The sequence below is a fragment of the Monodelphis domestica genome, chromosome 2 (genome assembly GCF_027887165.1).
Source record: "Monodelphis domestica isolate mMonDom1 chromosome 2, mMonDom1.pri, whole genome shotgun sequence".
Taxonomy (NCBI): Eukaryota; Metazoa; Chordata; class Mammalia; order Didelphimorphia; family Didelphidae; genus Monodelphis; species Monodelphis domestica.
The window spans coordinates 506,855,164-506,876,807 of NC_077228.1; the positions used below are offsets into that span (position 1 = coordinate 506,855,164).

At 47.6% G+C, this 21,644-nt stretch overlaps 1 protein-coding gene and 1 long non-coding RNA gene across 2 annotated transcripts in view; one reads left to right on the plus strand and one right to left on the minus strand.

Annotated features, from left to right (window-relative positions):
- The first annotated feature begins 2,726 nt into the window (after positions 1 to 2,726).
- FOXN1 (forkhead box N1) overlaps positions 2,727 to 21,644 on the plus strand; it is a 30,046-nt gene continuing 11,128 nt past the window's right edge. The window contains exons 1-5 of the mRNA XM_001375795.4: positions 2,727 to 2,871; positions 3,883 to 4,353; positions 9,837 to 9,941; positions 13,071 to 13,201; positions 16,096 to 16,192. Of these exons, the coding sequence (XP_001375832.1) occupies positions 2,749 to 2,871; positions 3,883 to 4,353; positions 9,837 to 9,941; positions 13,071 to 13,201; positions 16,096 to 16,192 (927 nt within the window). The 5' untranslated portion in view covers positions 2,727 to 2,748. The remainder of the gene's footprint in view (positions 2,872 to 3,882; positions 4,354 to 9,836; positions 9,942 to 13,070; positions 13,202 to 16,095; positions 16,193 to 21,644) is intronic.
- Positions 10,620 to 21,213, minus strand: LOC130457538 (uncharacterized). The gene is made up of 3 exons (XR_008916827.1): positions 20,524 to 21,213; positions 16,014 to 16,161; positions 10,620 to 10,903 (listed from the first exon to the last, which is right to left on the minus strand). It is a non-coding gene; the product is annotated as an uncharacterized LOC130457538 (long non-coding RNA).

Consider the following 21,644-nt stretch of genomic DNA (forward strand, 5'->3'; position numbering starts at 1 on the left):
TCCTCTGCACCTCTGTCTCAGATATATTTTATGCCCCACATGACAGAGAACTGGATTTGGAGTCAAAGGACCTGAATTCAAATTCAAATTCAATTGAATTTACTCCTGTAAATCATGGAGACCTTGGACTAGTCACTTTCCAACCTCCTGGGTCTCAGATTGAGAATTTTACAATTGGAATAGGACTAGATGATTCCTAACAGCCTCTTGTCTATGCATGAAAGATAACCTTAAAAGGGAAGAGAGACTGTCAAAGGGCAGCCTGAAGGAATAGGACATGGAAAAGAGATAAGTCAGTCCTATTCCATTCAGACTGTGTATGAGCCTTGGGTTGGGTTGGGTTTAATTTTGTTTTTTAACCATCTGAAATCTGAAACCAATTTCTGCATTCCCCAAAGAGAGGACCTCAAGTGGTCACCCTAATTCTCTGTTCTTAAATAGAATTGATTATAATACTCTTCGGTAGTACAATAGATAGAGCACTGGACTTAGAGTCAGGAAGACTCAACTTCCTGAGTTCAAATCCAGTCTCAGACACTTCCTAACTGTGAGACTTTGGGGAAGGCATTTAACCCACTTTATCTCAGTTTCCTCAACTGTAAAATGAGCTGGAAAAGGAAATGGCAGACCATTCCAATGTCTTTGCCAAGAAAACTCCAAATGGGATAACAAATAACAGGACAGGATTGAAATGACTCAACAATACACGCACACAGATGCACAAACCCCCTTCAGCCTAGATTCTTGGCTGACAACTTATGTTATAGTCATGTTGTTCAAGCTGGAAAAAACCTTACAGATTACCTACTCAAATCCTATCATTTTACACAAGAGGAAACTGAGGCCCAGACAAAGAAAGTGATTTGCCCAGGGTTAAAGAGCTTGTTATCAACAGCTAGGATGAGAACCCAGGTGTCTTGACACTCCATTCCATGCTCTGTCACTTGGATGAGTTGCAGCAACAAGATCATTGAAGCCTTTTCTTTATCATGCCATCTCATCCCATTTCTTTCACCCACTGATTTTTCTCCACGTGGGTTTAGAGGATCATAAGACTGTGGAGATGAAAGGAATTCATGTAGTTCAAGCTCCCATTTCATAGATAAGAAAACTGAGGGCATCGATCAGCACCCATTTGTCGCAATTGGACAGATTTTTCTTAAGCATTTCATTGAATAAGCATCTACTCCTGATGTTAATTGAAGATAGAAAGAACTAGGCAGCCCCTGTCCACCAAGAGCTTCCAGTCTGACAAAGGAAATGAGGCAGGCTCGTCCATCGCCATATGCTCCATTGATTGGTATGAATTATTTACTAGATACCAAGCAGTATCTAGGCTCTTGGTAGGGGAGCAAGGAAGAGCGGAAACTTTCCCTGCTCTCAAGGATTTCCTTTTTTCCTTCTCTGTCTCATCCACTCCATGATCGTTATTGGGGGTCTGAGGGGGGTCGTGAGAGCAAAATAAATCTCATTTCAACCAGCTGATCGACAGGTGTTTCTTTCCAACAGTAGGAAGGATTTATTTCAGAGACAGTGCCAAGCACTAAGTTACCTGCTGAGAAGAAATAGTCTCTGTCCTCAGGGAGCTGGCATTCTTACAGACATCTGTGTGTGTGTGTGTGTGTGTGTGTGTGTGTGTGTGTGTGTGTGTGTGTGTGTGTGTAAAGACTGACAGACAGAGAGACAAAGAGCCAGAGACAAACAGAGGCAGAGCAAGAAACAGAGACACAGAAATAGACAGAGACAGACAGAGAGACAGAGATAGACAGAGCCAGACAGAAAAAGAGGCAGAAACAGAGATAGAGACAGACAGAGACAGAGAGACAAAGAGAGAGACAGAGACAGACAGGGAGATAGAGAGACAGAGATAGACAGAGCCAGACAGAAAAAGAGGCAGAGAGAAACAGAGATGGACAAAGACAGACAGACAGAGACAGACAGAGAGACAAAGAGACAGACAGAGAGACAGAGACAAAGACAGAAAGAGACAGACAGGGAGATAAACAGAGCCAGACAGACAGACAGAGACAGACAGAGAGACAAACAGAGAGACAGAGACAGAAAGAGATAGAGCCAGACAGAAAAAGAGGCAGAGAGAAACAGAGATGGACAGAGACAGACAGACAGAAACAGAGAGACAGAGACAGACAGAGAGACAAAGAGAGAGATGGAGAGACAGAGACAAAGACAGAAAGAGACAGACAGGGAGATAAACAGAGCCAGACAGACAAGCAAAGAGACAGAGACAGACAGAGACAGACAGGGAGATAGACAGAGAGACAGAAATAGACAGAGCCAGACAGAAAAAGAGGCAGAGAGAAACAGAGATGGACAGAGACAGAGAGACAGAAACAGAGAGAGAGAGACAGACAGAGAGACGGACAGAGACAGACAGGGAGTTAGACGGAGACAGAGACAGAGAGAGAGAAAATAAATACAAGATAAATACAAAAACCCGGATAACTGGGAGGAGGTTACCAGCAGATGGGGAGACCAAGGGAAAGCCTCACTAGAAGGAGATGCTTGTGAGCTGAGCTCTGGATCTGGGCGGTCAGAGAGGTTCCAGCCAAGTGCTCAAGAATCAGGTCCTCCGAGAAGACCACGAGCCATGGCAGGGCCATGATGAGGAGTCACCTGGCTCCATGGTGGGATGAAGGCGGGTGAGAGCGCCCAGCCTTCCCCATAGTTACAGCTGGGGGGCATTTGGGTTTCATTGCAGCCGACTTTCTCCGGAGCCAGGATTGGGTGATGGTCTCTCTGCTCCAGCAAGCGTCTGAAATCCCACTGACCCCTCCAGAGAGCCTCGAGGGAGAGCACCGAGGAGACCTCATGCAGACCCGAAGGGCCACGGGTTCCCCAACCCCACAAAGTGTGAGTCCTGGAGGGCCTGGGGCTCTGTGCCTGTCTGGGAAGAGCTCTAAATTTGCAGTCAGAAGGGCTTGAGACCAAATGCCAGCTCTGTTCCTGTAGGAGCTTGGCTGAGTCCTTTGCTCTCTGTAGACTCCTTAAGTGGAATAAGGAGATGGGGCTCGACGACGGCTCTGACTCTCTGACCCTATGAGCCACTTAACCTCAGTTTCCTCGTCTGTAAAATGAGAGGGTGGGCCTCCATGGCCCGAGGGGTCCTTTCCATGATGGCAGTCAGTAATTTCGTGAGGATCAGAGGTGACCATCTGGGCAGCACTTAGCAAAGCAGAGCCTGATACAAATGTTAGCAATTATAATCACATAATTATAGATCCCAGATGTCAGACCTGGAAGGTACCTTAGATGCCATCCTGTCTAAACCCTACATTAGGGTGCAGAGGCCCAGAGAGTCCGTGGCAGGACTGGAATCCAGGTCTTCTGAACCCTAACCTCTTAGACCAAAAGCTTCTAAAGGGTAGTCATCAGGGGCAGCTGGGTGGCTCAGTGGATTGAGAGCCAGGTCTAGAGACGGGAGGTCCTGGGTTCAAAACTGGCCTCAGACACTTCCCAGCTGTGTGACCCTGGGCAAGTCATTTCACCCCCATTCTTCTGCCTTGGAGCCAATACACAGTATTAATTTTAAGACAAAAGGGAAGGGTTTATTAAAAAAAAAATAAAGAGTAGTCATCATTCAGGCCTAGAGACAGGTTCTAATCTGACCTCAGACACTTCCTATCTGTGTGACCCTGGGTAAGTCACTTTACCCCCACTGCTATTGATTCTAAGACAGATGGGAAGGGTTTAAAAAAAAAGTAGAAGTCATCGTGCCTCCTCTATCCACCTCTGAGTGCCCCAAGGGCAGGGGCTACACCTCCTCCATCTTCAGGGTCCTCAGTGATTCCCACCCTAAAGCTGCCCCCTCCAGGCTGGCCTCCAGAGCAGGAGGCCTCTTCCATCATCTCCTTCCTTTTCCAGGAGAACCCTGGCTTCAGCTGCCCACCGTACCCAGGTGATGTCCAGCCGGAGCCGGAGCCCTCCATCTCCTCCCACAGCCCCAGCCCTTCCTCCCCGTGCCCTGAGCAGCTGCAGAGTCACTTCCCGGCCGGCCCAGGCCAGGCGGCATTCGGGCTGTCCCCGACGGAGAAGTACCAGGGCTTTGCCTACGAGGACGGAGCCGTGGCCGGGAGCCCCGGACGCTTCCTCAAGGGCAGCCGCGCCCCCTTCCACCCCTACAAGCGGCAGTTCAACGAGGACGTTTTCCTGGAGGCGCATCCGGCCCTGGGCCTGGACGGACCCTCCTTCAAGAGCCCGGCGTGCCTGGAGACCTTCGAGGATGTGGCCAGCGCCGGAGACGCGGAGCCCTTCGCCCCCAGCTTCTCGGCAGAGGCCGCTGCCTGGTGCCACGGGCCCCACTACCCAAGCCAGGAGCACAGCGCCCAGATCATGGTGAGCGAGAGCCTCCCGCCAGCCTCCGCCTCCTCCCGGGCAGCAGCCCACCCAGAGCCCTTGGAAACTGTACGAGGTCATTGATTTAAGCGTTATGATGCTTGAAAAATCAGGGCTGCCACCCTCCCCCCTTTCCTGCTCCCTCCCCCACCCCTCCCCTCCCCCCAGCCCACTCACCCCCACCCCCACCCCCCACTTCCCACCCCCATCAGTTGCTTCCTTCAGCTGGTGACACTGGAAGACAACTAACCCGAGTGAGTTTCCTGAGAAATCTACTAGATAACTCTTGGATAGCTTAAACAAGGGGCTTATTTAGGGAAAAGGGAGGACGGGGAAATTTGACGCGAGAGAGTGAGGGTTTCCCTAATCTTAAAATACTCCTAAACTGAAGAATAGTAGAACCGAGTCTTGAATTGAGGGATGTGGGGAGCAGGCTGAGGATTTTTAGTCGCTTTGTCCAGTAGGGAGAAATCCGTAAGAGAAGGATCTTCTGGGTCCTGACTCCTTCCTGTCTCAAGAGCAAGAGACCCCTTCTCAAGTCTGGCTGTTCCTTTCAACTGCTCCCCCCCCTCCCCATTCCATTCCATTCCAGAAGGCTTCTTGATGGACAGCTTTCTGCACATCTTACTCCTTCGGCTCTTTTGCAGGTTTTCTCCAATTTTCTCCTTCACAAAACCCAACCTCTCTGGTCTACACCTCCTGCCCCATCCCTCCAGGGCAAGTGTGAGCCAGGAACGGGGTCCCTGAGGAGGGAGGCAGTCCTGCTTTGGACTGCCCATCAGCAGAGCTCAAGGAGGAAGGGAAGGGAAGGGAAAGGAAGGGAGGAAGGCCCTGGCTTCCTGGGTCCAGGAAGGTGGGGGCTGGCAGGGTAGGGAAGCTGGACAGCTTCCCAGCTACTCCTGAGTCAGGTCTCTGTGGTGTGGTTTCATTATTTTTTTGTCTGAAGTGTCATGAATCTCTAGCATGTCTGACACACCCTTATGCAAATGTCAGTACAAAAACACATTCCTCGAGCCCAGAAGAAACCATTTTTAGGTGATCCACATCTATTTGTTTTGGTCATGAATGGGTCGCAATCAGCACCCAAGGAGGAAGCAACCACATCAAGGAGTTCACCTATCTATGGACATGTTGATGTGCAAGAGAAGGAGTTCTAGGGGGCAGCTGGATAGCCCAGTGGGTTGAGAGCCAGGCCTAGAGATGGGAGGTCCTGGGTTCAAATCTTGACTCAGACACTTCCTAGCTGTGTGACCCTGGGCAAGTCACTTAATTCCCATTGCCTAGCCCTTACCACTCTTCTGCCTTAAAAACTATTCAAGATGGAAAGTAAGGATTGGAGAGAGAGAGAGAGAGAGGGGGGGGGGGGGTTCTAGGATCGTATCATCCTCTGTTTCACCAGGGAAACAGAAAGCCCTGAAAAGTAATTTATCCAAGGTAGAATTGGGATTCAAACCCAGATCCTCTGGGCCACATTTTCCCATCTGGCAAATGGAGACGTTGGCCTCCATGATCTCTAATGAGTGGCCTTCCAGCTTCCAAACCCAAACTCTTTTTGTCCCACCAACCAAAAGGATTATACAAGAGCAGATCTATAGAACTGGGAACTGACTTCAGCCACCTAATTGTCCTGCTCAGGTTTCAGGTGCATTCAGACCTGCCTGGAAAGAGAACAGGGGAGATCAGCCTGGCCATCCCCCTTTTTCTAGGAATGATTTCTCATAAGCCACCCCAGACCACTGAAGGCATCCAGAAGAATCTTCCTGTCCTCCAACCCATACCATTCCTCTCTATCAAAGTCAAGAGGAGCAAAAGCAAACTGTAGGGGTGATTAGGTGGCTCAGTGGATAGAGAGCCAGGTCCCAGGTTCAAATCTGACCTCAGACACATCCCAGCGGTGTGATCATCAAACTCCCATGGTCTAGCCTTCTTCTGCCCATGGTCTTCTGCCCTTGGAACCAATACTTAATAAGATGGAAGGTAAGGACTTACACAAAACAAACTATGGTCCTAGACATTCACTCCTTCTTGGATCGCCAAGATGTCCCAAATGAAACCATAGCTCTAGAGCCAGAAGGAACCTCAAAGGCCATTGAATCTAATTTCATTTTAGACCCAGGGAGATAAAAAGATTACCCAAGTTCCTATGAAAGGCAGGATTCAAACTCAAGTTTTCTGACTCAAAACCAGCTCCTTTTCCATCATCCCATCCATGTATCTGAAGCATCACTCTCCATAGCGGATTGCCTACCATCCCACGTCTTATGGAGATGATCTGTCCACCAGCAAACCCCTAGTCGCAGTGAGCTGGGAACAGGGATGGGGATCTGGATGGCTTTCTCCCCCATGGATATAGCTGGCCAGAAGGGCCAGAGGCCCAACAGTCAGGGCCCCACTAGAGCTCTAGGCTCCTCTCCCCACCTCTGGGAATCAATCAACCAAAGAATCAGTAAGTATCATTCATTAAATTCCTACTTTGTAGCAGGTACTATGCACTGTGGCAATACCAAAGGATGAAATAATGCCTGTTCATAAGGATTTCCCATTTTAATGGGAAAACACATATGATATATACATACATTTTAATATATATATAACATATGTACATATAAACATATACAGAATAAATAGGACACAGAACTAGTCTTTCCTCCTGTCAAGAGGCCTCATGGGACCATAGTATCATAGATCAGAAGCTGGAAGGAACCTCAGAGGAGCAAACTGAGGCCCAAGGGAGATAAAGGGACTTATAGGATCATAGATCTAAAAGTAGAAGGTACCTCAGAGGCCATCTAGTCTAGACCCCTCATTTTTCAGATAAGGAAACTGAGGCCCAGGGAATTTAAGCTAGGTTAAATTATAGTAAATAAGAACAGAAATGCTAAAGTCAAGAAGACCTGAGCTCAACTCTGCTCTCCAACATTTATCGTGTGACCTTGGGCAAGTCATTTAATTCCTGTTTGCCTCATTTTCCTCTTCTATAAAATGGGGATAATAATGGCACTTGGTATTCATTAAGATAAAATTGGCCAAATGCTTAGCACAGTGCCTGGCACATAGTAGATGCTATATAAATGCTAGCTATTATTGTCAAGTCACTTGCCCAAGGATACGTAAGCATTGGGGTAGAATTTGAACCCATGATCTCTAAATCCAGAGTTCTGTCCACCATCCTATGCTTCCTCTCATTTTGAGATCATCATCTATGTACATTCATTGACCTCCTACAATGTTCTCTGGCAGCTAGGTGGTGCAGTGGATAGAGTGCTGGGCCTGGAGTCAAGAAGACTTGTCTTCCTGAGTTCAAATCTGGCCTCAGACACTTCCTAGCTGTATGATCTTGGGCAAGTCACTTCACCCTGTTTGTCTCAGTTTCCTCATCTGTCAAATGAGCTGGAGAAGGAAATGGCAAAGCACTCTAGTATCTTTGCCAAGAAAAGCCCAAATGGGGTCACAAAGAGTCAGACATGACATAAATGACTAAATAGCAAATACTATGTTCCATGTTTCCAAGGAGCAAATAAGAGTCCTTGGCCATATCCTGAGAATTAAGGACCCAATAAGTGACCTAAAGGCGATAGAAGGGGGCAACTGGTTAGCTCAGTGGACTGAGAGTCAGGCCCAGAGACGGGAGGTCCTGGGTTCAAATTTGGCCTCAGACCCTGGGCAAGTCACTTAACCTCCATTGCCTAGCCCTTACCACTCTTCTGCCTTGGAACCAATACACAGAAATGATTTAAAATAATAATAATAAATAAAGTCTATGGAAGATGGTAGAGGCAGAATTCCCTGAGCACCAAGGTAGTTAGAGTTCATGTAGGAAGTGATGCTTCCATTGGGTTTGAAGAGGACAAGCAAGGCAAGCAGGGTGTAATGATTTGGAAGTTTCCGCTTCAACCTTCCTGGGATCATTTATGGAGGTGGTGAAGTTCATGGGGAGGAGAGCTAACATTGGATCAGCCCTTCTGCCCATTTCAGTCAGTGGGCAGCCTGGTCTAATCAAGAGAGAGCCAGCCTCAGATTCAAGTCTGACCCTTGACACTTATTGGCAGCAGGATCCTAGGCAAATCACCTAAATTCCAGATGTTCTAAGCAGCTCTCTTGGACATTAAGTAGCTAAGAGGATGCTGGCCTGCTTTGGGAAAGGGAATTCCTTTTGCCAATTAAATCACCCATCTAATTCCTCCCACCTTCCAAAACTGTGACTACCATTTATAGACTTCTTTCGAGTATACAGAGCTCTTCATGTACACTCTATGTTGTTTGAGCCTCACAAGGACCCCATGACAGATTGCACTGTAGGTCCTCTAGCTAGTATTGTCCCCATGTTACCAATGAGGAAACTGAGGTTTGGAAAGTTTAACTAAGTTACTTGCCTAGTCACACAAATCAGGTTGGGAACCCAGGTCCACCTGATGCCAAATCTAGTCCTGTGTACTTTTTTCCCCTCTAAGACTGAAAGGCAAGAGCTAGGTAAAAGGAGTTAAGTGACTCGCCCAGGGTCACATAGCTAGGAAGCAGCTGATCCAGATTCGAAACTAGGACCTCTCATCTTTAGGCCAACTAGCTGCTCCCTCTCTATATTCTTCTAAGCAGTTCCCAACTTCTCTGTTAGAATCCTGGAAATAGTACCCCTCTGGCTACCCTTTGATGTCCTACTCTCTGGAAATTTCCATTTAAGGGTTTGAGATTTCTTGAATCTCTGCTAGAGAGCTAGGGTTAGGGCCTCCTGAATCCAGTTCTCCTTTGGGATCTAAGAAATGGTGCCTTTGTCCTGGTTCCAGAGACCTCGTTGGCCCTTCCTCAGAGATTTTGTCTCACTCACCAAGTCGGTGAGCATCTTGGGGCATCCGTGGCCATGCCTGACACTGTAGCCTCCCATCTAGGGTAGGGGTAGACAGTAAGGAAGGCTTCATGATGTAGTGAAAAGAGCCAGGGACTAGGAGTTACTCTATTTCCCCTAGCTGCATGACTTTAGGTAAGCTACCTTCCTCCCCTGGCCCTCCATGTCTTCCTATGTAAAATGAGGGGGTTGCACTGAATTATGCCTTTGGTTCAATACAGCTCTACTATTCTTTGGTTCCATGATTCTCAAAGGCTCCATCCTCACCGTCTCTCAATTCCCTGACAGCCAACAGAAGCAAAGTCAGAGCCACAAGAGATAAAGGACTTGATCCAGTTTGGCTTGGGGGTAAAGCACTCCTCACTGGCCATGGAACCTTCTTCAGGTGCTCCTGGGGATGGAGAGGGAGCCATGAAGCTTCGGTCATCATAGGATCATAGATTTAGACTTAGAAGAGACTTTAGAAGCCATCAAGTCCAACCCCATTTTATAGATGAGAAAACAAAATCTCAGAAAGATTGACTTATCCAGAATTACCCTAAGTATCTGAGGTAGGATCTGAACCTAGATCTTTCTCACTCTGACTGGTGCCCCGTCCACTAATCCATGCTTCGACCCAAATAGTTGTTGTTTCTTCTTCCAGCATGGGTCAGAGGTCAAACTCAAGCCAGCCCCTATGGAGGGCCCACCTGGACTGTATTGTTACCAGCCCCAGCACATGTACTGCTCCTCACAGCCCTTCCACCAGGTAAGTATAAAGGGCAGGGGGAGAGCAGAGGGGTCTCATCGGGGGACTGGGAAACAATATGAACATGGAATCTCAATATATGGGCTAATAAGGAGTTTCACTCTCTTGAGATGCTCTAGGGAGGTTAGATGATTTATCCAGGAGGCGACAACACACATGGTCCTGGACACACTGCTGGACAACTGGCCTCTTGGTCCTTTCTCAGGGCAACAAAGAAAGCAGCTAGAGTCCCAACCCTCAGCCGCCAGAGGCATGCACAGCCCACATAGTCATTTGGGGAAGGGAATTTTAATCCGGGGAGGGGGGATCTTATCCAATTATGAAATCTCAGCTACAGTCTCAGCCTCAGGAGAAGCCAAACCAATAGAACCAGGGGCCTGGGGCATGCATTCCAGGAAAGGAAAAGGTAAAAATAGAGACAGTCTTAGGGGAAAGTAGGAGAGGGAAAGGAAAAAACAAGATCAGGAGCTTAGTGTTCAATAAATGCAAAGGAACAAACTATACCCTTAAAAAAAAAAACAGAAACTATTAGGAAAACTGGAAAGCAGTCCGGCAGAAATTAGGTTTAGACCAGCATCTTACACCATATGCCACAATGAGCTACAATTGTATACCTGGTCTAAATGTAAAAAGTCATGCTATAAACAAATTAGATAAAAAGGAAAGGACTTACTTCTCATAGCTATGGACAGGAGAAAAGTTCTTGATCAAGTAAAGCATAGTGATAATGATAAAAGGTAAAATGGACAATTTTTATTACCTAAAATTGAGGGTTGGCAAACAGTAGGATGAAAAGAGAAGAGATGAGAAAGAGAGATTAGTGAAGTTAGGGGAGCCACATGGTATGATAAAAATAATGCTATACACTAATGTGGTCAATATTTGTGTTTTTATTTGAAATATACTATTTATTTACTGTGGAGTCTCAGGCAAGTCCCTTCTCTCTGGGCCTGTTTTGTCCCCTGTAAAATGAACAGGTTTAGTGAGATGATTTCTAGTGTGCCTCCCAGCTGATTATATGAGAGAGGGTCCTCTCATTATTACTCCCTATGGGACCTGGGACATGTCAGTCAACCTCCTTGGTCCTCTGCTTCCTCATAAAATGAAGGGATGAAACTTGACCTCTTTGGCCCCTTCCAATCCAAATTTCTGATCTCTTTCTTCATTGCTCAAGTTCCTTCCAATCCATCCTCCTTTCCCAGTTTTTCCCTTGGCCCATCTCCCTTCTCTCTTGTCTCAAGCTCCACCCCTGATGCCAAGGATGCCAAGTGATTTCCCCACACTGGCATCGTCTGGATGCAGAAAAAAAAAAGTTTTTAAAAATCCCCACATCGGAGGAGCTCAAACGCTTCCCGGGAGTAGCCGGGCAAGACAGAGCAAGTGATGTAGCCTGCACCCATCTCCATCCACCTGCAGACTGGCACAAGGACAAGACTTGCCTGTAGAGCAGGTTTCATTCCCCAGTTCTCCAGCAACATTTGCCCCGTTTGCAGTGAAAGCAATAGTGCCAGGTATAGACAAGTAGAGCCATCCCCAACCAAGAGAGAAAGGGACTGAGAGAAGCCTCAGACCACAGAATGTTTGAGCTGGAAAGAAGGTTTGGATGGCATCTAATCTACATGGAGAAAAGACGGTGGAGAAGACAAAGAGCTGCTAAACAGCTTTTTAGTTGGAAGAAGGAATTTGGGGGCATAAGGGGTCTCATATGTCTGGGATTGGGATTAAGTCTTTAACAAGGGTTCAGCAAGAGCCAGGCACCATCCTAATTGGGCCTCTATCAAGATGCCTCAGAAGGTCCAGTGTCTGCTTTGATTCCACCCCTTGAACCAGGTGGCCCCTCCCTGGGCTTTATGGGGCCTGGGGTAGAGGGTGACTCAGCCCCAAGTTCCTTCCAGGTGACCTGAAAAGCTCGAGAGACAGGGAGCTCCTCCGGGAGTTGAAGTCTCCCACCCCCCCATAAAAGGCCCGTCCCTGACACTTCACAGCCCTCGCACGCTGCATAAAACCAGCCCCCTCCATCCCCACCCCATCCCTGCCACCACCTCCTGCCCTTCCAAGGAGCCGCTGAAACTCATAAAAGGGCTAAGAAACTGATGAATGCCCAGGCCCTGCCATTGCTAATGGCGATGGCCGAAGATCAGGAGCTACTGGCCCCCTCACCCAGGTTCCCCCAAGGCCAGAGAGATGTGAGCAATGGCTCAGACCACTGAAGGACAGAGAAGAGAATTGAATAGCCTACCCAATAGAGAAGGGAGCAGTTCTCAGGATGCTCCTTGCCATCCACCAGGCCAAGGATGGACGATGTCCTTCCTGGCTGTGTGGTCATAGCCACCAAAGAACATGTGAAGTCAGATCAGCTATAGGGAGAAAGGGACTGCGATCGAGCTGGGGATCTAGAATTGGACCCCAACATGCCCAGTAGAAGAGGGTCCGTCTCTATCCCTGGTGGAACAGAAGAGTGCTGGATTTGGCATCAGAACCTGGAGTAAAATTCTGGGGAAAATGCTCCCCCTTGTCTGGATCTCAGTTTCTTCATCTATGGAATGAGGAGGTTGGATTAGAAGTCCTCTAAGGTCCCTTCCCATCTAAACCTCTAAACCCATCTAAACACTCCCCATAAAATTTAGCCAGTTTGTGATCAGAGGGCATCAAGTTAGTGAAAGTAGATGAATTTTGGGGGGAGAACGTGTGAATCAAATAACACAACAAGGATATAAAGAACCCACACATACATCCCCCCAAGTCTCAGTCATAGAGTCATAGATTTAGAGTTGGGAAGTTCCTTAGAGGCAGAACTTCCTAACTTTACAAATGGAGAAACTGAGGCACTGGGTGGTTAAGACTTGCCCAGGATCGCATCACATAGATAACAAGTATCTGAGGTGGGATTTGAACCCGTGTCTTCTTGATTTGTAGTCCAGTGCTCTATTCACTATACCATCCTGCCTATCTGATGTCATTTTCTCTAAATTTTATTCCTGCCTAAATCTTCCTTCAGAGGTCAGGCTAAAGGGCTTCTGGGGATGTGTCTCTATATTAAGGGAGAATCAAGTGGAAGGGCCATTATCCTAATGGATAGGTGCACACTCACCTTAAACCCCACCATGCTGACTTCCTTTTTCTCCACAGTACTCCTCTGGCAATGGCAATTATCCTATGACCTACCTCCCATCCCCACACTATGCTTACCAGAGAATCGTCCCTCAAGCCAGCGTGGAATCTCAGCAACCACTGTTCCCCAAGCCCATCTACTCATACAGGTAAGCCCACTGGGATTCCTCTCTGGCCTAGGCAAAGGGCCTTCTCTCTCAATTCCTCCCCGACTCAAATACTGCCCTCTCTCTTCTTGTCTCTCCACGACCACCCATCCTCATCTCCATCCAACTCCGCTGCCCTGAAGATGCAGAAAGGTGGGATGGAAAGAGCCCTAGACTGGGAATCAGGACTGGCAAGAATATGCACTAGATCTGTACTCTGAGGACCTGGCTTTGACACTTAACAGCTTACGGGACCATCAGCAACCCATTTCAGCATTTCGAGCCTCATCTTGCCCCTTGGTTAAATTTGAGAGCTGGATGGGACTCAGATCCCTTCCATCCCTGGCTCCCTCGGTGAAGCTGGACAAGTCCCGTCCCCTCAATGGTTTCCAGTTTTCCTACTCTGTAAAAGCAGGGGTAGTGTCGGATAGTGGGGAGTGCTGAATTTAGAATGAGAGGGCCTAACCTGTAATACTGCATACATGTGTGCCTTTAGCCAAGTTACCTCACTTTTCCAGGTCTTGGGTCCTCATCTGGAAAATGCTGAGGTTTGCCCAGATGACCCCTGAACTATATCTATGACTGAGCTCTCGTTCAGCTCTGATGCCTTGTAAGAACCTACAATAGAATGTGTCCTTGTCCTCTCTTGTTCTTTCTTTTTCTTTCTCCTTTCCTTCTTTTGTTCTCTTTCTCTTTCCTTCCTTCCTTTCTTCCTTCTTTTCTTCCTTTTTTCCTTCCTTCCTTTCCCTCTTTCTTCTTTCTTTCTTCTGACTCTTGGTTTTTTCCTTTCTTATTTTCTCTCTCCTTCTCCCTCTTTCTTTTTCTTTCTTTCTTCTTTTCCTTCTTTCTTATTCTGCCATTTTTCTTTCCCACTTTCTCTCTCTCCTAAAAAAACCCACAAACCTATAATAGCTACCCTACCTTTGTCCCCTCCCCTCTTCAACCTCCTACCTCTAATACTGGCTTCAGTACTCAAACGATGTACAGCTACCTAAAAGGACAACTTGGGAGGAGGAATAAATTAGATTTCCTGGAATCTCAGAATTAGAAAGGACCCAAAGACTAGCCCAAGAGTCCTGGCTGGACCCTGTGGACAAGTGCCCAAGGGATAATGGATTGTTATCAATCCCCACATGATAGGCATTAATTGATACTTCTTATGGATACAAGCTCTACTTTTGGTGGCTATTGGGTATGGGTGATGGAAGAAGGGTATAGACTGGTTCTCTTAACAATCATTACATTTCTTTAAAAAAAAAACCTTCCCTTCCATCTTAGAATCAATATTTTGTATTGGTTCCAACGCAGAAGAGCAGTAAGGGCTAGGCAATGGGGTTCAAGTGACTTGCCCAGGGTCACACAGCTAGGAAGTGTCTGAGGTCAGATTTGAGCCTGGAGCCTCCTGTCTCTAGGCCTGGCTCTCAATCTTGAGCCACTTAGCTGGCCCCATTGATTACATTTCTGATACTTTCTTCCCTCTGGCAATCAACTTGAACTCAGCTCTACCCTAATGAAAGGTGGTATAGAAGAAAGACCCAGGAAATCTTGGATCTAATTCCAATTTTGCATTAACTAGCTGTATGGCCTTGACCTTGGGCAATTCACTCCACCTCTCTAAGCTTCAGTTTCATCCTCTACCAAGTAGAGAGGATGATAATAATAATACTTGCTCTCCTTATATCATGGGATAGTAAATAGTAAAGTGTTTAAAAATGCAAGCTATTATTACTGCTTTTATTAATAACAGCCTAAGACAGATGGCTAGGAAGACCATCTGATGCCCAAAGATCATGGAATGCTCTCTAAAATAAAAATTGCTTTAGCATTATTTCGAGCTTGTCCTGGCACTCTCCCATTGGTGCAAATGATCGAAAGCTGGTTCATCATTTAATAACTGCAGGAATCCCTCAGATTTCTAACCTCCAAAAAGACTCAGAGAAGGGTTTTATTGATTTCTTGTATTTTGACATTGCCCAGATTTTTCACTTTATCCCTCCCTACCTCTCTTATAATAAATAATTTTCTCCTTTCACTTTATCCTTATGAGGGAGTGAATGTCAAGGGATGTTTCTCTCTGTTCTCCAGATAAGATAGATGAAACCCAGAGAGGTTGTGACTTGCCCAAGGGAACACAACATCAAAACCACAGAACTGGGATAGATTTCCAAATCTTAAAAAAAAAAAAACTTAATTTTCTGTCTTAGTGACAACTCTAGAACAGAAGGGCAAGGGCTAGGCAAATGGGATTAAGTGACTTTCCCAGGGTCACACATCTAGAAAGTATCTGAGGTGAGATTCAAATCCAAGACCTCCCATCTCTAGGTCTGGCCCTCTATCCACTAAGTCACCGAATGGCCCCTAGATTCCCAAATCTTCAGATTTCAATGCCTTCAAGCAAGCCTAACATGTCAAATCACAACTCAATTCAATTCTCTTCATTAGACAAACATTAATTGAGCACTTACTCTTCTGGTTCCCAACACCACTAGTGCTTTTCCTCTGAGATTCCTTCCCATTTACCCTCTATCTATCTATCTATCTATCTATCTATCTATCTATCTATCTATCTATCTATCTATCTCTACATATTCATAGTTGTTTTCATGTTGTATCCCTTTTAGAATGGGATTCCTTAAAGACAAGAACCATATTTTTACCTCTCTTTGTATCCAAAGCATTTAGCACAATGCCTAACACATAGTAAATGTTTAATGTATGCTGGTTGACTAACTGGTTAGGGTAAGCACTGGGACTAGAGAGGTAAAAATGAAACAGTGCCCGCTTCAAGGAGCTTATATTCCAAGAGAATACTTACTATTAAGTAGGGCTCAAGAAGGCTGGGGGAAAGAGGACGGTGTCAAAGTAGTAAAATTTTAGAGGTCTCTCTCTTCCTTTAGCATCCTTATCTTCATGGCCCTCAAGAACAGCAAAACAGGCAGCCTTCCAGTCAGCGAGATCTACAACTTTATGACAGAACACTTCCCTTATTTCAAGGTAAGCCCAACCATGCATTTGCTTGTCTTTGGCATTCCCCAAGCCCAGACCTCCATGAGTTCTATGAGTTTCCTCCCCTGAACCAGGAGGTAAGAAACCCAGCACCTCGCCTCAATTATCCAACTTTGCCAGAACCAGGAGCTGAGATATGAAGGAGGTTTATTATTTTCCATTTCCATCCTCTTCCTCCTTATCTGCTGGATGATGATCAGATTCCTGATGTCATCAAAGATGCCTCTACTAGGTCTTGTTCCAAAGAGAGACAAGAAAGCTCCAGGCTTTCCCAAATGAAGAGGACAGAGAGGATGAGACACTCAGACAGGACAACATCTAGATCAGACCTCCACCTTCTTCCAGGACAGGGAGAAGAGGCCCAAGAAAGGGAAGGTTTTTCTCTCAGCTCTCAATCTTCACCCTCCCTGCACACAGGACCCTAGCAACTTGGTAGGGAAGGTCATTAAAAGCTTAAGGAATTTGGTTGGGAGACAGTTGTGAAAGATGCCATGGGGCGCCAGGTTAGTAGCACCAACCTCTTTTTTCTGGAAACAGATAAAGATCTCTTGTGGGTGGCAAGGGTGCAGTCCTGCCTGAAGGCTGGGGCATGGAATTAATGTCTCTAGTGGCTCTTCCAAGACCAGGAATCGCGCCTACCCTACCAGATACATGGAGAACTGAGCTCCTACTATTAGCAAAGGGGCTTTGGGGAAAAACAAAACAAAACCCAGTTTTTATTTTGTTAGATGGACAAGATGGGAAAGCAGAGAACAGATAGGACAAGTCACTTGCTCTGAATCAAACAGCAAGTTGAATAGAAACTGGACTCGAATTTAGGACCAGGGTCAAGCCCATGAGCTGCTTTGATGGACAAGCTTCCCTTCCCACCAGCTCAAATCCACAACCCCTCCGTACCATCCAGCCACCTGTCTCTCTGATCCAGGTAGTCCCTAGTTTCTCCCAGAGGGGACCATCCTCAACCCCATCTCCTACCCACACTAAAGCAGAGTAGTGTCTGGGGGGCTCAGAGCTCTTTGCTGCTCTCTATCGCCCATCTTAAGAGGCTAATAGTCCAAGTTCCTCTTTCCAGAGTCCTTCCTGGTTTCCTTCTCCCTCATGCCACACATGTTCCCTCCCTGCCCCCCAAAGACCTGCACCTCAGCTAGAACTAGGGAGCTGTCCCATAAGTCAAGGCAGAAATGCCCTTCCCACCCCTAGACCAGATGCCCCCATCCTCACACTCCCTCTGCTCTTTCCTGTTCCACAAGGGGAAAATTCCTTTCTCTAGGGAGTCAACACCCAGCCAGGAGTACTTGCTAAGCCTCAGCCCATTTAGGTACAGATTATTCTTGATTCTTTCCTCGATAAAGGGGAAAGTGTGGCCTGGGTAATGACCAAAGACACCTTTCCATGTGCGATTGTGCAGTTTCTACCCCCTGCAAGACATTTGCTTTTCTAACGTTTTCAAGTAAATGTTCAAATAAGCACCTGTTGGCTAAGGGGTGAGAGAAGGGGAAAATGAACAAAAACATTCTAGAGCCACAAATAATCCCAATTATCTTGAAGGGAGTCCTGCAGACATGATGCCAGAAAATTCCCCGGAGCTGGCCAGTCCACATTCACCTGCATGATAAGTGGGGTTCTCTATCCACTGCCCCCCCAAAATCCCTTATGCCTCAGTGGTGTAGTGAATAGAAAGGGGCCAGGAAGACTCAATTCTGGGTGGCCCTACATACATCACTTAATAGCTCAGCAATCTAAGCTATCTTTGAGGAAAAGACGATGACTTGCATCGATGGAGTTTTCTCAACAGGAGTTTGTTATACCAAGGAAATCACAAGTCCGGTCCCCATCCATTTCTTCTCTCAAAGGCCATTCCAGGAGCAGGGTTTGAGGAGCAACGGGGCTGTCTGCAGCCCAGCACTTCTCTGCTGTCCTTCTCTATCTTTCCAGGGGGCTTCCCGATCTTCTTCACTCCCTACCCACTCCCTAGAGGCAGTCTTGAACTTGGCCCTCCAGAAGCCAGGCCATTCAGAGAGAGGTGCAAATCGCCTCCCTTCCAACCCTACCACATGTCCATCAAGCCTCCTCCAGGCAGCCCAGAGCTAGCTCCCCATCCAGACTCCCATCCTGTCTCTTCCTCCTCTTCCTTCTCCCCTCCTCCTCCTCCTCCTCCTCCTCCTCCTCCTCCTCCCCTCCTTCCCCCAGCCCTTCCCTCCCAGCCCATCTTCCTGGCTTAATTATTTTTACTAGGAGACATGTAATCCCTGTTTTATAGGGTTGGAAATAGAAGAGGTTAGACGGCTTTTTTTTTTCATTCCAGTTGTTGTTCTTAGCCAGTTACATCACTCTCGGCTATGGTTTACCTTTGACTTAAGAGAGAAAACATCTTTCAGGCTGGGGATGGGAAAATCAGAGCACTCTAGCTCCAGAGCTGCAAGGGGCCTCCGAGGCCGTCTAGTCCAGCCCCCTTCAGTTTACAGAGGAGGAAACCAAGGCCCAAACAGGCAGTGAATTTCAGGAGCCATCTAGACATGCTCTCTTAATTTACAAAGGAGAAAAATGAGGTCCAGGGACCAACTGAAGGTCATATGGGTAATAAGTCTCAGAGGCAAAATTTGAACCCAAGCCCTCTGACTCCAGTTCATTCTCCTGCCTCATACGAGTCCCCAGTCCAGATGGGCAAAGGCAGAGCAAGATGGTGGAAGGTGGGGGCAGACCAAGGATATTCAGGTCCATTTCCACAGGATAACCTTGTCAAGGAAGACATTTTGGGCAAATGCCTCATCAGTTCAAGAAGCCAAGCATTCCCTTCTACATCAGTCCTACTAGCTGGGATAGAGGGTACACTGGTATGAGTTCTCCATAGGACTTCAGGTTCCTTCTGAAGGACCAAATGAAGACAGGGGCAAAAGAGGGTGAGCAAATGTCTGGGAGAAAAAGACTTCCATATTCCTAGCCAAAATGCCTTGAGGGAAAACATGATGCTATAGAAACAAGAATTAGAAGGGGAGGGAGGGGAGTCAAAGGACCTGAGTGTGAATTCTGGCTCTACTGATTACTGAATTTGTGAGACCAAATAACTCTCCCCTCTCTAGATTCAGTTTTCCCAGCTATAAAATGGCTAGATGACCTCTAAGGTTCCTTCTTGATCTAGATGTATGATCCCACGATTTTACAATACATAACATGGCATGGTTGGTCTAAGTCACAAGTCCTTTACCTTTGGGGATGCCATGGGTCCCTTGGGCAATCTGGTGAAGCCTAGGAATCCCCTTTCCAGAATAATTTTAAGTGTAATTAAATAAAATAATAAAGCTCACTTAGAGGTTAGGGGAAATAAAGATAACTTCTTTCCCATCCAATTTCAGAGACCCCCGAAAATAATTCATGAACCTTCCATGGGGGAAGGTCCCAGGTGTAGGACTTCTGCCCTAGATACCCTCTCAGACCCCTTACCAGCTCTAAGAAATTTCCTTCATGTTCCTTTTCTCCCCACATCCACCCTTCCCCTCCCAGAGAAATGGCTCCATCCAAAGTCAGCCCAAGGGTAGCCCACTGGTCGACCCCAATTCCATCCTCACCACCAGGATTTTTGGTAGACTATGGTTCCCCACGACAGGGATTTTTCTGGACCCACTGGGGTAGGTCAGAGGGGAAAGGGACAAGAGGATGTGGTGGAACAATGAGATAAGACACAGAGAGCTTGTTAGGTTGGGGAGGGGGTGAATTCATGCAAGGGAGGCAGGTTGGGAGGACAGACTAACCAGCCAGGGAGATGCTATTTACCCTGTGGTTGTTTTCTAGATGGTCTATCTCTGGAGGCAGGGGGTGGCAAGAGGAGAAAGTGAACCAGATGGGGGAAGCTAGGTTTGAGAGCCAGGCCTAAAGATGGGAGATCCTGGGTTCAAATCTGGTCTCAGACACTTCCTAGCTGTGTGACCCTGGGCAAGTCACTTAACCCCCATTCCCTAGTCCTCACCGCTCTTCTGCCTTGGAACCAATACACAGTATTGATTCCAAGAGTTTAAAAAGCACACATGAATCAGGGATGCCCTGAGCGGAAGATGCCAGGGGATAGATACGTCTCTCTTCATGACAGGGCCTCGGCAGGTCACTCGACATAATTGTTGGCTCCAACCATCCCTTCTCCAAACAGGAAGAGCCAGGGCCCCCAGCAAAGGGACTGGGGGTGGAAAACCGCCCAGGCATCCCCCTCGTCACCAGTTTATGGGACTGTAAAAGGGCACAATGCCCATTAACACACTAACCACCTTCCGGATGGCTAATTGATGATTCTACAAGGGGCCAGTCATATGGGGGCTGAGGATAAGTACCTGGTAGCTCCATCAGCTTCCCAGCACCTCTTCCCCTTTCCCTAAGGACTTCTGAACAGCGTCTCAGCCAGAACCCTGCCCCTGCTGGGTAGGTTCGTGGACCAATTCTTATCTCCTTTCCTAAATGCCATCGGGGCCCCCCAAAGGATCCTAGAGCTCCCCCTGGGCCTTCTGGGGTTCCTCTGGGCCGGCCCTGTGCCTCCAAGGACAGACCGAGCCAGGACTCCCATCCAACGCTTGCAACTGGTTGAGGAACCAGGAAAGGCCGAGCCCTAACAACACCCCCGCCTCAACTGGCCCAGGAAGGCAGCCCAGAGCGACTGTGCCAACCTGGAGCATGTAGCAAAGGAGGCTGCTGGCCTGGTTCACTCTTGCTTTGATTGGGAATGATTAAGCCCTCATGTTCTCCCCTGGAGCAAGGAGGGAGTGGTGAGTCCTCATTAAGCAGAAACTACTGAGGGTGAGGACAAAGTGGGGGGCGGGACCCAGGCTAGAGGAGGCCTGGGGAGACGGGAGGCCGCCCAACCTCCAGGGCCCTCTCTCTGAGGCTGCTCTCTGGGGACCCTACCCAGGCAGCCCCCTTCCTCCCAGGGAGCGCCTGAGCCAAGAAAGGGAAACCGAGGCCAGGAAGCCCTGGCCCCTCCCAGCCCCCCCAACACACACACCCACCTCTCCCTCTCCCTCTCCCCACAATGAGTCAGCCTAATGGTTTTTACAGGCCCCCGTGTGCCCAATTATGACTCTGGTGACATGACAAGACATAATGGGTGTTTATTCTGCTGGCAGGGGCACCGGCCTCCTTGTTTGCCTCGGTTTGGGAGAGGGGAAACACACACACACACACACACACACACACACACACACACACACACACACTGGCTCACAGATACTCAGAGAAGCTGGGGGAGGACACGAAAACAGATTCGCACAAACTCTTCCATAGTGTATTGCATGGGGTGAAAAAAGGGCACCGTATCGGGATTCTGATGTCCCGGATTCCAGTTCTGTCATTCCTTAGCTGCAAGACTTGGAACAAGTCACCTCTACCTCTGTGGGCCTCAGTTTCCTCCTCTGTAAAATAAAAGCAAGGGGACAGCTAGGTGGCTCAGGGGATGGAGAGC